Source organism: Ascaphus truei, chromosome 22 (genome assembly GCF_040206685.1).
Source record: "Ascaphus truei isolate aAscTru1 chromosome 22, aAscTru1.hap1, whole genome shotgun sequence".
Taxonomy (NCBI): Eukaryota; Metazoa; Chordata; class Amphibia; order Anura; family Ascaphidae; genus Ascaphus; species Ascaphus truei.
Window position 1 is genome coordinate 12,594,789 of NC_134504.1, and position 18,190 is coordinate 12,612,978.

The 18,190-nt window shown below is 49.2% G+C and overlaps 1 protein-coding gene across 1 annotated transcript in view; it reads left to right on the forward strand.

The window, feature by feature from the left end:
- TMC8 (transmembrane channel like 8) overlaps window positions 1-18,190 on the forward strand; it is a 55,907-nt gene that overhangs the window by 12,691 nt on the left and 25,026 nt on the right. The window contains 3 exon segments of the mRNA XM_075580004.1: window positions 2,441-2,615; window positions 5,319-5,467; window positions 16,356-16,502. Coding sequence (XP_075436119.1) covers window positions 2,512-2,615; window positions 5,319-5,467; window positions 16,356-16,502 — 400 coding nt within the window. The 5' untranslated portion in view covers window positions 2,441-2,511.

An 18,190-nucleotide genomic window follows, 5' to 3' on the forward strand; every position in this document is an offset into this window, starting at 1 on the left:
GTGCGTCGCGGGCGATTGGCCCAGCGACGTCACTGCCCCGCCTCCCTCAGTCTCCCCCCGCCTCCTGATCGCGCCCGCTGGCTCGCCTGCATGGGCATGAAATCACGCAGATTTCAGCAGGCGAGCCTCAGCGTCAGCACGGTCCAGCCCTGCTTCCCCTTCTATGGCCCCAGCCTAACACATCTTGGGAATAAGTGCTTCAGACATAAAAGTAACATTAAGGAAGAGGAGTCCCTGCTCCGAAGAGCTTACAATGTAATTGGTAGGTAGGGAGAACGTACAGAGACAGTAGGAGGGCGTTCTGGTTACTGCGTCTGCAGGGGGCCAAGCTTTATGTATCGTGTATAGTATTCGCCACAGTGCTACTCATATGCTTCTTTAAGCAAGTGTGTCTTAAGGTGGGTCTTAAAGGTGGATAGAGAGGGTGCTAGTCGGGTACTGAGGGGAAGTGGTCCATTGTGTTGTATCCAATGACAAATCCCGCTCGGTCTCCAGGCCGGGCAAAGTCCAGAGTCTGTTGCAGCCGATTAGCGAGTATCTTTGTAAAAGTCTTGGAAGGGATTGGAAATGACTGATCTTTCTGTAGTTCTTGAGGTCTTTGTCTCCTTTCTTATGGGTGAGGATAACTATGGCATTACTCCATTGCTCTGGAATCGGTCTGTTCTTCAACCAGCGTGTAAAGAGTTGTGCAAGGATTTTCTCTGCTTCTTCCCCGGCTTCTTTCAATATTGAAGCTGTAATTCCATCTTTCTTCCCATTCTTCATGAATATAATTCCCTTTGTCACTTTGTCACGGTACACCGGGTCTCATAACACATTTACATTTCTGGGATCAGTCAATAGGCAAAACAAGGCAGTGAAATAAAATGAGGTTTATTGGGATAAAACCTCGGAAACACAACAAAACCCAAAATACCGGAATATACACACTGTCTGGGGTATGAGATCCAGCCTTTCCTGGGTGCAGGGCGCGGCCTTGCAAGGGCTTACCCTGATCGGAACCTTGTTCCAGGCGTCCTGGGCCGAGATTCCACAGAAACTCCAGATCGGGACCTAGTCCCGATACTCCTGGAACTATGTTTGGCAGGAACCCCCGACCGCTACGTTCTCAGATGAGAACTTGGTCCTCGCGCCTGACTTAGTCTCTGCCGGGCAGACTGTCCTAGCTTCAAAACAAAGCCGGTTGCTCTGCTATTTGGGACAGAGCAGCTTTGAAAAGCCCGCCCCAGCTTCATTGACTCAAGCCACAAAATCGTCTGGTTATCTGACTGGGGCTTCTCCTTACATACCTTCTGCTGAGCTATGTTCAGCATGGAGGAAGGAGGAGTGACCAATCAGAGCGTGGGAATTCCTCCCCGCCAGCCAATTGAAACAGGGGCTCGTACTTTGGCTGATGTCAGAGGAGGGGGCGTGTCAAGCAGGCTCGGGATGCCCCGTGGGCGGGACATAAGAACTGACCAATGGGAAACGCGCCGACATTCTACCGCTTCCCTCAGTCAACCCATTGCCACCTACTGGGCAGGCTCCACTGAGTCTGGCAGACCAGAGGGTCCTCCCGGCAGGGGGTCTCTGTTCTGCGGACGCAGTACTCCGCCCTGCCCCGGGGCCACTTAGCACCCCGACACCTCGCAACATCCCGTCTCCTCTTTGAACTGCGGACTCTATGCAGACTAGCTGGCACCTTAAACATAGGCCCTGGCGGACTGCATAGAGCCTTATAGTAAATGTAAAACACAGTATAAAGTACACTTTAATAAAGAATATACTTAGGGGAACCTTATACTTATACGGGAAATGGATGGGGGATATTTGAGCTGGAAATTCAGGAGTCTGGCGGATACTGGGTAGCCCCGGGGTAATTCACCCCACGTACCGGCAAATCATGCCTGCTCGCCGGGGAGAATGAAACGACTACCGGTAACTTTCGCCCCCCCCCCCCGAACTCCTGCAAACAAAATAATTGCACTTCCACCCAAATATCCCACCTAAAACTGACGCACAAGAAATCTCACCGTTCTAGGGCTAAAGGGAACATGAAAACAGAAAAAGCAGGGTCACTTTATTTTCCACGTGTATTATCCCTGGTCCCTGGCTTAAGGAGCTCCCCGGGACCCCACGGTTTCGGGGGGTAACTAGAGGGCTTAACATTTATTGTGTAGCCTGTTTACCCCCTCCCGTTACACACTTCTTCTGGAAGGACACGTGGTGCATCATTGGTCACTTCTTCCCGCTCTTCCTCTGCGGGATTGCACCCCGTGTTATCGCGTTCCTGTAGGAACTCTTTTGATGATACGTGCCCGGTCTGTTGTTGTTGATCCCGCGTCCCGTCTGAGAGCGACGACTTCTTCCCAATCATGTCGCTGCTTCGTCCTCTTGAAGCTTTTGGTATCTTCGATGGTCTTCCTCACCGTCTCGCCATTACCTTCTCTTACATGTGCAGTTACACGGCAGTGTCCAGGGTAACGTGTCACGGTGACGTCGCTGTGACATGAGCGATAGGTCAGTGAGGAGATGAACTCCTGGAGTGAGGAGACCCCTCAAAGATGGAGGTCGAAAGTTATGCCCAGCGACCTCAGGGACCACCCTGTGTCCATGCAGGAGAAGCGCCGGCTAAGGTGAGTATCCTTACTGCATGCTGTGTGTGTGTATCGCGTTCTGTGTGTGTGTATCGCGTTCTGTGTGTGTGTATCGCGTTCTGTGTGTGCGTATTGCGTTCTGTGTGTGTATTGCGCTGTGTGTGCGTACCGCGCTGTGTGTGCGTACCGCGCTGTGTGTGCGTATCGCGCTTGTGTGCGTACCGCGCTGTGTGTGTGCACTGCGCTATGTGTGTGTACCGTGCTGTGTGTGTGTACCGCGCACAGTGTGCGTACCGTGCTGTCTGTGAGTACTGCACTCTATGTGTGCATACCGCACTTTGTGTGTGTGTGTGTACCACACTCAGTGTGTGTGCATACCGCGCTCTGTGTATACCGCACTCTGTGTGTGTGTATAACCCACTCTGTGTGTGTGTGTGTACACTGCACTCTGTGTTTGTGTGTATACCGCACTCTGTGTGTGTGTGTTTGTATACCGCACTCTGTGTGTGTGTGTGTATGTGTGTTTGTATACTGCACTCTGTGTGTGTGTGTGTGTGTATGTGTGTTTGTATACTGCACTCTGTGTGTGTGTGTGTATACCGCACTCAGTGTGTGTGTATACCGCACTCTGTGTGTGTGTGTGTGTATGTGTGTTTGTATACTGCACTCTGTGTGTGTGTGTGTATGTGTGTTTGTATACTGCACTCTGTGTGTGTGTGTGTGTATACCGCACTCAGTGTGTGTGTATACCGCACTCTGTGTGTGTATACCGCACTCTGTGTGTGTATGTATACCGCACTCTGTGTGTGTGTGTGTTTACCGCACTCTGTGTGTGTGTGTGTTTACCGCACTCTGTGTGTGTGTGTTTACCGCACTCTGTGTGTGTGTGTGTGTGTATACCGCACTCTGTGTATGTGTGTATACCGCACTCTGTGTGTGTGTGTGTATACCGCACTCTGTGTGTGTGTTCATACTGCACTCTGTGTGTGTTTGTTTACCGCACTCTGTGTGTGTGTGTATACCGCACTCTGTGTGTGTGTGTATACCGCACTCTGTGTTTGTGTGTTCATACCGCACTCTGTGTGTATGTATACCGCACTCTGTGTCTATGTGTATACCACACTCTGTGTGTATACCGCACTTTGTGTGTGTGTATACAACACTGTGTGTGCATACCGCGCTCTGTGTGTGTGTGTGTGTGTGTGTGTATACCGCACTCTGTGTGTGTGTGTGTGTTTACCGCACTCTGTGTGTGTGTGTATACCGCACTCTGTGTGTGTGTGTGTGTGTATACCGCACTCTGTGTGTGTATACCGCACTCTGTGTGTGTGTGTTCATACCGCACTCTGTGTGTATGTATACCGCACTCTGTGTCTATGTGTATACCACACTCTGTGTATACCGCACTTTGTGTGTGTGTATACAACACTGTGTGTGCATACCGCGCTCTGTGTGTGTGTGTGTATACCGCACTCTGTGTGTGTGTGTGTGTGTGTACCACACTGTGTGTGCGTATACCATGCTCTGTGTGTGCATACCGCACTTTGTGTGTGTGTGTACCACCCTCTGTGTGTGTATACCGCGCTGTGTGTTCATACCGCACTCTGTGTGTGTGTGTATACCGCACTCTGTGTGTGTGTTCATACTGCACTCTGTGTGTGTGTGTTTGTTTACCGCACTCTGTGTGTGTGTGTGTGTGCATACCGCACTCTGTGTGTGTGTGTATACCGCACTCTGTGTGTGTGTTCATACCGCACTTTGTGTGTGTGTATACCACCCTCTGTGTGTATACCGCACTTTGTGTGTGTGTATACCACACTGTGTGTGCATACCGCGCTCTGTTTGTGTGTACTGCACTCTGTGTGTGTGTGCATACCGCGCTCTATGTGCGCATCCCACACTTCGTGTGTGTGTACCACACTCTGTGTGTGTAAACCGTGCTGTGTGTGCATACCACACTTTGTGTGTGTGTGTACCGCACTCTATGTGTTTGTTTGTGTGTGTGTATACTGCGCTCTGTGTGTATACCACGCTCTGTGTGTGCATACTGCACTCTCTGTGTGTGTATACCGCACTCTGTGTGTGTGGGTATACCGCGCTGTATATATGTGTGTGTGTGTATACCGCACTCTGTGTGTGGGTATACCGCGCTCTGTGTGTGTGCATACCGTGCTGTGTGTGCATACTGCGCTGTGTGTGTATACTGCACTTTGTGTGTGAGTGTGTGTATATACCACACTGTGTGTGCATACCGCGCTCTGTTTGTGTATACCGCGCTCTGTGTGTGTATACCACACTCTGTGTGTGTGTGAATACCGCAAATCTGTGTGTGTGGGTATACTGCGCTGTATATGTGTGTGTGCATACCGCTCTCTGTGTGTGTGCATACCACGCTCTGTGTGTGTGCATACCGCTCTCTGTGTGTGTGCATACCACGCTCTGTGTGTGTGCATACCGCGCTCTGTCTGTGTGCATACCGCGCTCTGTGTGTGTGCATACCGCACTCTGTGTGTGTGCATACCACGCTCTGTGTGTGTGCATACCGCGCTCTGTCTGTGTGCATACCGCGCTCTGTGTGTGTGCATACCGCACTCTGTGTGTGTGTGTGTGCATACCGCGGTGTGTGCGTGTATACCGTGCTGTGTGTGTGCATACCGTGCTGTGTGTGTACCGCGCTGTGTGGAGTGTGACAGGGACAGGGACAAAAACCCACACAATGACTGAGTGATCTGTGTGTGGCAGGGAGAAGAGGAAGGTGTGGGGTCCCAGCGCCACATATTGGGGGTCCTGTGCATGCAGACTGCATTCCCACCTCCGATTCGCGAGGGAGAAAGGACACCAGCTCCTGTCAGCCTGCAAACTGTGGGAGAGAACGCTGGCTGAGATCACAGGTACAGTATACACAGACAGGGCAGTGTGTGTGTGTAATACACAGGGGAGTGTGTGTAATATACGGGGCAGTATGTGTGTGTGATATACAGGACAGTGTGTGTGTGTGTGTGTGTATAATACATGGAACAGTGTATATAATGTATAACCTTGAAAAAGGTAGCTGTTCCCAGCACTCAATAACATTAGTAAATGATATTTCAACACTAAGTTGTATAAAAAGAATGAATTGTATTGAAAAGGAGAAAAAAACACAAAAGCGCACCAAGATGAGAGATGTAATTTGTATTACCAAAAATAAAAATAGTAATAACTGACATATAAAATTTCTTTAATAATCCCCGATTCTGACGTTTATCACAGGAGTAGGGCATCACATAGGGAATATATGGGCAGTCTCAGTCCTGGGAGATCAGTTTCGCGCGCTGGGGCTGTCTCCGTTGTGTCTCCTATCCTCCACGTGTGGTAGCGTGGTGAGGAGTGTAGCGCGCATGCGCAGGAACCGGAGCCCTCTATAGGTGTCCTTAGGATGCCTGTCCGTTTTTGATAACGTAGAAACGATCGGGAACAGGCAAAAACGATACACTTCAATGTGTACTGGTGGTGGATAATGAAACCGCCAGCCACAATAGTCGCGACTACACGTGGATGATAGGAGACATAACGGAGACAGCCCCAGCGCGCGGGACTGATCTCCCAGGACTGAGACTGCCCATATATTCCCTATGTGATGCCCTACTCCTGTGATAAACGTCAGAATCGGGGATCATTAAAGAAATTTTATATGTAAGTTATTACTATTTTTATTTTTGGTAATACAAATTACATCTCTCATCTTGGTGCGCTTTTGTGTTTTTTCTCTTTTGCTGACATTGGTATCGCCGTCGGAGTCTTCCGGTGGAAGCCACATTTGGAGGTGGGGGAGACACCTCAAAACACGAGAGCAGCAAAAGAACAGAGAGGGATCAACATTCCAGGTTTAAAGAGCCAGAGCGCGGACTGAACTTTTCAGTATTGAAAAGGAGACAATTTAAGAATATATATATACATAGATAGATACGGCATGAATAATGAAAAATGATATACAGGCCCGTTCCCACGGCACGTCAAAAGAGGTGTTTACTTCCCTTTGACCCAAACCACAAACGTCTCCCTCCGTAAAAATAGGTAAACTGCACTGGACGGGTCTTAATAGTTTCTAATAAGTATAGAATCACTGTAACAGGGAACGCCCCATTCAGGGTCAGATAGCATGAATAGCATAGAGAGGAGATCAAAATAAGGCTTCTATGATAACAATAACTCTCTATGCAGAAAGTATAGTGCTAAGTAAACAGTTAATGGGTATAGTCCATCTAATAGCACAAGTACGCTCTGCCTCATATACTGGAAAAACACAAACGCCATACGTTACAGGAGCAGACAGCAGAGTTGACAGTCTTTCTTGAGCAGTGCGTCTGTGTAATACACGGGGCAGTGTGTGTGTAATACACAGGGCAGTGTGTGTGTGTGTGTGTGTGTGTAATACACGGGGCAGTGTGTGTGTGTGTGTGTGTAATACACGGGGCAGTGTGTGTGTGTGTAATACACGGGGCAGTGTGTGTGTGTGTGTAATACACAGGGCAGTGTGTGTGTGTAATACATGGGGCAGTGTGTAATGCACAGACAGTGAGTGTGTAATGCACAGACAGTGAGTGTGTAATGCACCGGGCAGTGAGTGTGTAATGCACCGGGCAGTGAGTGTGTAATACACCGGGTGGTGAGTGTGTAATACCACGTGTCCCTCTTTAGGGAACGGGCCTGAGGAAGGGGCCCCCTTTTTTCCACCACATTTACTTCCTATAATTGCCCTTTTTTGGCTTCTGTTTACCCTTTGTCCCCCACCCCCTTATGTTGTTTCCCCTTTGTCCCATTCACCTCCCTCCCCCATGTGCCGGTTAGGCTTACATGTATTTGTTTATCAGTTTTCCTAGATATGTGTATTCATGCCGTATCTGTCTATGTATGTATGTATGTATGTATATATGTATATATATATATATATATATATATATATATATATATATATATATATATATATATTCTTAAATTGTTTCATTTTCAATACAATTAATTTTTTTGATACAACTTTTTGTTGAAATATAAATTACTATTTGTATTGAGTGCTGGGAACACCGACCTTTTCCTGTATTAGTACTGGGAACACCGACCTTTTCCTGTATTAGTACTGGGAACACCGACCTTTTCCTGTATTAGTACTGGGAACACCGACCTTTTCCTGTATTAGTGCTGGGAACACCGACCTTTTCCTGTATTAGTACTGGGAACACCGACCTTTTCCTGTATTAGTACTGGGAACACCGACCTTTTCCTGTATTAGTACTGGGAACACCGACCTTTTCCTGTATTAGTACTGGGAACACCGACCTTTTCCTGTATTAGTACTGGGAACACCGACCTTTTCCTGTATTAGTGCTGGGAACACCGACCTTTTCCTGTATTAGTACTGGGAACACCGACCTTTTCCTGTATTAGTACTGGGAACACCGACCTTTTCCTGTATTAGTACTGGGAACACCGACCTTTTCCTGTATTAGTACTGGGAACATCGACCTTTTCCTTTATTAGTACTGGGAACACCGACCTTTTCCTGTATTAGTGCTGGGAACACCGACCTTTTCCTGTATTAGTGCTGGGAACACCGACCTTTTCCTGTATTAGTACTGGGAACACCGACCTTTTCCTGTATTAGTACTGGGAACACCGACCTTTTCCTGTATTAGTACTGGGAACACCGACCTTTTCCTGTATTAGTACTGGGAACACCGACCTTTTCCTGTATTAGTACTGGGAACACCGATCTTTTCCTGTATTAGTACTGGGAACACCGACCTTTTCCTGTATTGGTACTGGGAACACCGACCTTTTCCTGTATTAGTACTGGGAACACCGACCTTTTCCTGTATTAGTACTGGGAACACCGACCTTTTCCTGTATTGGTACTGGGAACACCGACCTTTTCCTGTATTAGTACTGGGAACACCGACCTTTTCCTGTATTAGTACTGGGAACACCGACCTTTTCCTGTATTAGTACTGGGAACACCGACCTTTTCCTGTATTAGTACTGGGAACACCGACCTTTTCCTGTATTGGTACTGGGAACACCGACCTTTTCCTGTATTAGTTCTGGGAACACCGACCTTTTCCTGTATTAGTGCTGGGAACACCGACCTTTTCCTGTATTAGTACTGGGAACACCGACCTTTTCCTGTATTAGTACTGGGAACACCGACCTTTTCCTGTATTAGTGCTGGGAACACCGACCTTTTCCTGTATTAGTGCTGGGAACACCGACCTTTTCCTGTATTAGTACTGGGAACACCGACCTTTTCCTGTATTAGTACTGAGAACACCGACCTTTTCCTGTATTAGTACTGGGAACACCGACCTTTTCCTGTATTAGTACTGGGAACACCGACCTTTTCCTGTATTAGTGCTGGGAACACCGACCTTTTCCTGTATTAGTGCTGGGAACACCGACCTTTTCCTGTATTAGAGCTGGGAACACCGACCTTTTCCTGTATTAGTACTGGGAACACCGACCTTTTCCTGTATTAGTACTGGGAACACCGACCTTTTCCTGTATTAGTACTGGGAACACCGACCTTTTCCTGTATTAGTACTGGGAACACCGACCTTTTCCTGTATTAGTACTGGGAACACCGACCTTTTCCTGTATTGGTACTGGGAACACCGACCTTTTCCTGTATTGGTACTGGGAACACCGACCTTTTCCTGTATTAGTACTGGGAACACCGACCTTTTCCTGTATTAGTACTGGGAACACCGACCTTTTCCTGTATTGGTACTGGGAACACCGACCTTTTCCTGTATTAGTACTGGGAACACCGACCTTTTCCTGTATTAGTACTGGGAACACCGACCTTTTCCTGTATTAGTACTGGGAACACCGACCTTTTCCTGTATTGGTACTGGGAACACCGACCTTTTCCTGTATTAGTTCTGGGAACACCGACCTTTTCCTGTATTAGTGCTGGGAACACCGACCTTTTCCTGTATTAGTACTGGGAACACCGACCTTTTCCTGTATTAGTACTGGGAACACCGACCTTTTCCTGTATTAGTACTGGGAACACCGACCTTTTCCTGTATTAGTGCTGGGAACACCGACCTTTTCCTGTATTAGTGCTGGGAACACCGACCTTTTCCTGTATTAGTACTGGGAACACCGACCTTTTCCTGTATTAGTGCTGGGAACACCGACCTTTTCCTGTATTAGTACTGGGAACACCGACCTTTTCCTGTATTAGTACTGGGAACACCGACCTTTTCCTGTATTAGTACTGGGAACACCGACCTTTTCCTGTATTAGTGCTGGGAACACCGACCTTTTCCTGTATTAGTGCTGGGAACACCGACCTTTTCCTGTATTAGTACTGGGAACACCGACCTTTTCCTGTATTAGTACTGGGAACACCGACCTTTTCCTGTATTAGTACTGGGAACACCGACCTTTTCCTGTATTAGTACTGGGAACACCGACCTTTTCCTGTATTAGTACTGGGAACACCGACCTTTTCCTGTATTAGTACTGGGAACACCGACCTTTTCCTGTATTAGTACTGGGAACACCGACCTTTTCCTGTATTAGTGCTGGGAACACCGACCTTTTCCTGTATTAGTGCTGGGAACACCGACCTTTTCCTGTATTAGTACTGGGAACACCGACCTTTTCCTGTATTAGTACTGGGAACACCGACCTTTTCCTGTATTAGTACTGGGAACACCGACCTTTTCCTGTATTGGTACTGGGAACACCGACCTTTTCCTGTATTAGTGCTGGGAACACCGACCTTTTCCTGTATTAGTACTGGGAACACCGACCTTTTCCTGTATTGGTGCTGGGAACACCGACCTTTTCCTGTATTAGTACTGGGAACACCGACCTTTTCCTGTATTAGTACTGGGAACACCGACCTTTTCCTGTATTGGTGCTGGGAACACCGACCTTTTCCTGTATTAGTACTGGGAACACCGACCTTTTCCTGTATTAGTGCTGGGAACACCGACCTTTTCCTGTATTAGTACTGGGAACACCGACCTTTTCCTGTATTAGTACTGGGAACACCGACCTTTTCCTGTATTAGTACTGGGAACACCGACCTTTTCCTGTATTAGTACTGGGAACACCGACCTTTTCCTGTATTAGTACTGGGAACACCGACCTTTTCCTGTATTGGTACTGGGAACACCGACCTTTTCCTGTATTGGTACTGGGAACACCGACCTTTTCCTGTATTAGTACTGGGAACACCGACCTTTTCCTGTATTGGTACTGGGAACACCGACCTTTTCCTGTATTGGTACTGGGAACACCGACCTTTTCCTGTATTAGTACTGGGAACACCGACCTTTTCCTGTATTGGTACTGGGAACACCGACCTTTTCCTGTATTGGTACTGGGAACACCGACCTTTTCCTGTATTGGTACTGGGAACACCGACCTTTTCCTGTATTGGTACTGGGAACACCGACCTTTTCCTGTATTGGTACTGGGAACACCGACCTTTTCCTGTATTAGTACTGGGAACACCGACCTTTTCCTGTATTAGTACTGGGAACACCGACCTTTTCCTGTATTGGTACTGGGAACACCGACCTTTTCCTGTATTAGTGCTGGGAACACCGACCTTTTCCTGTATTAGTACTGGGAACACCGACCTTTTCCTGTATTAGTACTGGGAACACCGACCTTTTCCTGTATTAGTACTGGGAACACCGACCTTTTCCTGTATTAGTGCTGGGAACACCGACCTTTTCCTGTATTAGTGCTGGGAACACCGACCTTTTCCTGTATTAGTACTGGGAACACCGACCTTTTCCTGTATTAGTACTGGGAACACCGACCTTTTCCTGTATTAGTACTGGGAACACCGACCTTTTCCTGTATTAGTGCTGGGAACACCGACCTTTTCCTGTATTAGTGCTGGGAACACCGACCTTTTCCTGTATTAGTACTGGGAACACCGACCTTTTCCTGTATTAGTACTGGGAACACCGACCTTTTCCTGTATTAGTACTGGGAACACCGACCTTTTCCTGTATTAGTACTGGGAACACCGACCTTTTCCTGTATTAGTACTGGGAACACCGACCTTTTCCTGTATTAGTACTGGGAACACCGACCTTTTCCTGTATTAGTACTGGGAACACCGACCTTTTCCTGTATTAGTGCTGGGAACACCGACCTTTTCCTGTATTAGTGCTGGGAACACCGACCTTTTCCTGTATTAGTACTGGGAACACCGACCTTTTCCTGTATTAGTACTGGGAACACCGACCTTTTCCTGTATTAGTACTGGGAACACCGACCTTTTCCTGTATTGGTACTGGGAACACCGACCTTTTCCTGTATTAGTGCTGGGAACACCGACCTTTTCCTGTATTAGTACTGGGAACACCGACCTTTTCCTGTATTGGTGCTGGGAACACCGACCTTTTCCTGTATTAGTACTGGGAACACCGACCTTTTCCTGTATTAGTACTGGGAACACCGACCTTTTCCTGTATTGGTGCTGGGAACACCGACCTTTTCCTGTATTAGTACTGGGAACACCGACCTTTTCCTGTATTAGTGCTGGGAACACCGACCTTTTCCTGTATTAGTACTGGGAACACCGACCTTTTCCTGTATTAGTACTGGGAACACCGACCTTTTCCTGTATTAGTACTGGGAACACCGACCTTTTCCTGTATTAGTACTGGGAACACCGACCTTTTCCTGTATTAGTACTGGGAACACCGACCTTTTCCTGTATTGGTACTGGGAACACCGACCTTTTCCTGTATTGGTACTGGGAACACCGACCTTTTCCTGTATTAGTACTGGGAACACCGACCTTTTCCTGTATTGGTACTGGGAACACCGACCTTTTCCTGTATTGGTACTGGGAACACCGACCTTTTCCTGTATTAGTACTGGGAACACCGACCTTTTCCTGTATTGGTACTGGGAACACCGACCTTTTCCTGTATTGGTACTGGGAACACCGACCTTTTCCTGTATTGGTACTGGGAACACCGACCTTTTCCTGTATTGGTACTGGGAACACCGACCTTTTCCTGTATTGGTACTGGGAAGGCCGACCTTTTCCTGTATTAGTACTGGGAACACCGACCTTTTCCTGTATTAGTACTGAGAACACCTACCTTTTCCTGTATTGGTACTGGGAACACCGACCTTTTCCTGTATTAGTACTGAGAACACCTACCTTTTCCTGTATTGGTACTGGGAAGGCCGACCTTTTCCTGTATTAGTACTGAGAACACCGACCTTTTCCTGTATTAGTACTGAGAACACCTACCTTTTCCTGTATTGGTACTGGGAACACCGACCTTTTCCTGTATTAGTACTGGGAACACCGACCTTTTCCTGTATTGGTACTGGGAACACCGACCTTTTCCTGTATTGGTACTGGGAACACCGACCTTTTCCTGTATTGGTACTGGGAACACCGACCTTTTCCTGTATTGGTACTGGGAAGGCCGACCTTTTCCTGTATTAGTACTGGGAACACCGACCTTTTCCTGTATTAGTACTGAGAACACCTACCTTTTCCTGTATTGGTACTGGGAACACCGACCTTTTCCTGTATTAGTACTGAGAACACCTACCTTTTCCTGTATTGGTACTGGGAAGGCCGACCTTTTCCTGTATTAGTACTGAGAACACCGACCTTTTCCTGTATTAGTACTGAGAACACCTACCTTTTCCTGTATTGGTACTGGGAACACCGACCTTTTCCTGTATTAGTACTGAGAACACCTACCTTTTCCTGTATTGGTACTGGGAACACCGACCTTTTCCTGTATTAGTACTGGGAACACCGACCTTTTCCTGTATTAGTACTGGGAACACCGACCTTTTCCTGTATTGGTACTGGGAAGGCCCAGGGTCCCTCCCTTTGTTCCCTTGCACCTTACATACTTTATTTTCCATTTTCTCTTTACATCTGGAGTGCCATCTATAACGCCATACTTTTTGTATAATGTATAAACCGGCTCACTTAATGTAACCATGTGTTTGTCATCATAACTCTGTGCCCAGGACATACGTGAAAACGAGAGGTAACTCTCAATGTATTATTTCCTGGTAACACATTTTATAAATAAATAAAACAGTGTGTGTGTGTAATACACTGGGCAGTGTGTGTGTGTGTGTAATACACGGGGCAGTGTGTGTGTGTGTGTAATACACTGGGCAGTGTGTGTGTGTGTGTAATACACGGGGCAGTGTGTGTGTGTGTGTAATACACTGGGCAGTGTGTGTGTGTGTGTAATACACGGGGCAGTGTGTGTGTGTGTGTAATACACGGGGCAGTGTGTGTGTGTGTGTGTGTAATACACGGGGCAGTGTGTGTGTGTGTGTAATACACGGGGCAGTGTGTGTGTGTGTGTAATACACGGGGCAGTGTGTGTAATACACGGGGCAGTGTGTGTGTATTACACAGGGCAGTGTGTGTGTAATACACGGGACAGTGTGTGTGTAATACACGGGGCAGTGTGTGTGTGTGTGTAATACACGGGGCAGTGTGTGTGTGTAATACACGGGGCAGTGTGTGTAATACACGGGGCAGTGTGTGTGTATTACACAGGGCAGTGTGTGTGTAATACACGGGACAGTGTGTGTGTAATACACGGGGCAGTGTGTGTAATACACGGGGCAGTGTGTGTGTGTGTAATACACGGGGCAGTGTGTGTAATACACGGGGCAGTGTGTGTAATACACGGGGCAGTGTGTGTGTAATACACAGGGCAGTGTGTGTGTAATACACGGGACAGTGTGTTTTTAATACACGGGGCAGTGTGTGTGTAATACACGGGGCAGTGTGTGTGTAATACCCGGTGGCAGTTTGTGTAATACACAGGGCAGTGTGTGTGTATGTAATACACGGGGCAGTGTGTGTAATACACAGGGCCGTGAGTGTGTAATACACCGGCGGTGAGTGTGTAATACACCGGCGGTGAGTGTGTAATACACCGGCGGTGAGTGTGTAGCACACCGGCGTTGAGTGTGTAGTACACCGGTGGTGAGTGTGTAATACACCGGCGGTGAGTGTGTAATACACCGGTGGTGAGTGTGTAATACACCGGGCGGCGAGTGTGTAATACACCGGCGGTGAGTGTGTAATACACCGGCGGTGAGTGTGTAATACACCGGCGGTGAGTGTGTAATACACCGGCGGTGAGTGTGTAGTACACCGGCGGTGAGTGTGTAATACACAGGCGGTGAGTGTGTAATACACCGGCGGTGAGTGTGTAGTACACCGGCGGTGAGTGTGTAATACACCGGTGGTGAGTGTGTAGTACACCGGCGTTGAGTGTGTAGTACACCGGTGGTGAGAGTGTAATACAACGGGCGGTGAGTGATTCCACTCTGATCTTCTCTAGATGTCTCCCCTGTGACAGAGGCGGAAGTATCTCCTCCTCTCCCTCTAGCTGCCAGCCTCACCCCATTCCCAATCTCCTCCGACCTCTCACTCCCAGTCTGATCCCTGCCCTAACTCAACCCTTTCCTCGCCTCTATCTTACCTTCCCCCTTTAAACATGTCGTGTGAGACCGATTCTCAAGATCAATCCCCTTGACCCCACTAACCCAGCTAACCATCGCCCTGTCTCTCTCCTGCCTTGTGGACCAGCTTGTGTCTGCCCGCACGCTCTCTTTATCTCAGCTCCTACGCTCTCCTAGATCCTCTCCAATCAGTTTTACTCACTCACTCACTCACTCTGCTGAAACAGCACTCACCACAGTAGCAGCACAGCCATCATATTGCTAAATCCCAAGGACATTACTCCTCCCTGCTCATTCTACTCAACTTGTCTCCAGCCCTGGTACTTCACCCACTTCTCCTTCACACTTTGCACTCCTGTGGTGTTTGAATCTAAGCCCTCTCCTGGCTTTCATCCTACCTCTTTCCTTGTCCCTTTAGTGCATCTATTGCTAACTCCCCTTCTTGCTCTGCTGCTTTGTCTGTTGGTATAACTCAAGGCCCGGCTCTGGGTCCTCTCCTCTTTTCTCATTATACGCTTTCCTTCTGTGAACTTATTACTTCCTTTGGCTTCAAGTATGTCCTGTTTGGAGATGACACAACTGGTATCTCTCCCCACCGACCCTCACACATTGCGGGTGGTCCCAGTTCTTGTCTCTGTTTACCTACTAAAATGTTAATGCATGCCCTCTTTCTCTCCCCCCTCGACTACTGCAACCTTCTCCTTCCTGGCAGTGTGTGGGAGAGAGGTTGCACACACACACACACACACACACACACACACACACACACACACACACACACACACACACACACACACACACACACACACACACACACACCTTACATGTAATCCTGGCTTCCTGTCAGTGCTCACAAATTATATATATCTGGAAGATGGCGTGTGTTAGGCCTCGGACATGGTGCCACAGACTGCCTTAGGGCAGTGTTCGCATCCATGCCGCGTGCGCGCGGAAGCGGGAGGGGGTGTGCGTTGCGCAAGAAATCAGTTCAAACTGATTTCTTGCCGCGACAGGCTGGTCACGTGAGCGGTTCGCCCAATGAGGGCGAACCAGCTACGTGACGCCCCCCATGGCCCGTCTAGTATGGCCAGGGAAAGCACTCGCGTTCCCTCAGCCTCCACGCGCCTCCGCACGGGGGAAGTCACTATGTCCGAGGCCTTTAGGAGTGAGCGGTACAGTTTAAGGGGTGTGTGATATGTGCATTAAGACAGGGATTTGGGTGGGTTATCAATACTTTGCCTGGGCCAGAATTGCTGCATGACCTCTGACCTTCCATTCTCCCATCATGCTCTGCAGGGAAGTTTGGTTCTGGAATATGCTCCTATTTCACCTTCCTGCGCTTCCTGATCGTCCTGAATCTCATGCCCCTGGCTCTCTCTGGGGGGCTGCTCATCGTACCTACCCTCTTCTTCAGTGAGCCCAGCGCCAGCCGGCACCCCCCAGGTCAGGTGACCCTGTGCTGTTTGCACACTCGTTATTATGAGCAGCGAAACCTGTAGTGATGTAGTGATACAGATTATACAGTAATACAGAGTATAACTAATACTGGAACAGGCACTTTGTTACAAGCCAAAGGACTGAGAGAATCACAGGCACATTAAGCTGATCTCCCCCTGTCTCCCTAAACCTATCCTAACTGCCCCATCTCCCTGACCACCCCTCTCCTAACTGCCCCATCTCCCTGACCACCCCTCTCTCTCCTAACTGCCCCATCTCCCTGACCACCCCTCTCCTAACTGCCCCATCTCCCTGACCACCCCTCTCTCCTAACTGCCCCATCTCCCTGACCACCCCTCTCTCTCCTAACTGCCCCATCTCCCTGACCATCCCTCTCTCTCCTAACTGCCCCATCTCCCTGACCACCCCTCTCCTAACTGCCCCATCTCCCTGACCACCCCTCTCTCTCCTAACTGCCCCATCTCCCTGACCACCCCTCTCTCTCCTAACTGCCCCATCTCCCTGACCACCCCTCTCCTAACTGCCCCATCTCCCTGACCACCCCTCTCTCCTAACTGCCCCATCTCCCTGATCACCCCTATCTCTCCTAACTGCCCCATCTCCCTGACCACCCCTCTCTCCTAACTGCCCCATCTACCTGACCACCCCTCTCTCTCCTAACTGCCCCATCTCCCTGACCACCCCTCTCTCTCCTAACTGCCCCATCTCCCTGACCATCCCTCTCTCTCCTAACTGACCCATCTCCCTGACCATCCCTCTCTCTCCTAACTGCCCCCATCTCCCTGACCACCCCTCTCTCTCCTAACTGCCCCCATCTCCCTGACCCCCTCTCTCTCCTAACTGCCCCCATCTCCCTGACCACCCCTCTCTCTCCTAACTGCCCCCATCTCCCTGACCACCCCTCTCCTAACTGCCCCATCTCCCTGACCATCCCTCTCTCTCCTAACTGCCCCCATCTCCCTGACCACCCCTCTCTCTCCTAACTGCCCCATCTCCCTGACCACCCCTCTCCTAACTGCCCCATCTCCCTGACCACCCCTCTCCTAACTGCCCCACCTCCCTGCCCCCCCCCCTCTGTCCTAACTGCCCCCATCTTTCTGACCACCCCTCTCTCTCCTAACTGCCCCATCTCCCTGATCACCCCTATCTCTCCTAACTGCCCCATCTCCCTGACCACCCCTCTCTCTCCTAACTGACCCCATCTTTCTGACCACCCCTCTCTCTCCTAACTGCCCCATCAATCTGACCCCCTCTCTCTCCTAACTGCCCCCATCTCCCTGACCACCCCTCTGTCGCCTAACTGACCCCATCTCCCTGACCACCCCTCTCTCTCCTAACTGCCCCCATCTCCCTGACCATCCCCCTCTGTCCTAACTGCCCCCATCTTTCTGACCACCCCTCTCTCTCCTAACTGCCCCATTTCCCTGATCACCCCTATCTCTCCTAACTGCCCCATCTCCCTGACCACCCCTCTCTCTCCTAACTGACCCCATCTTTCTGACCACCCCTCTCTCTCCTAACTGCCCCATCAATCTGACCCCCTCTCTCTCCTAACTGCCCCCATCTCCCTGACCACCCCTCTGTCGCCTAACTGACCCCATCTCCCTGACCACCCCTCTCTCTCCTAACTGCCCCCATCTCCCTGACCATCCCTCTCTCTCCTAACTGACCCC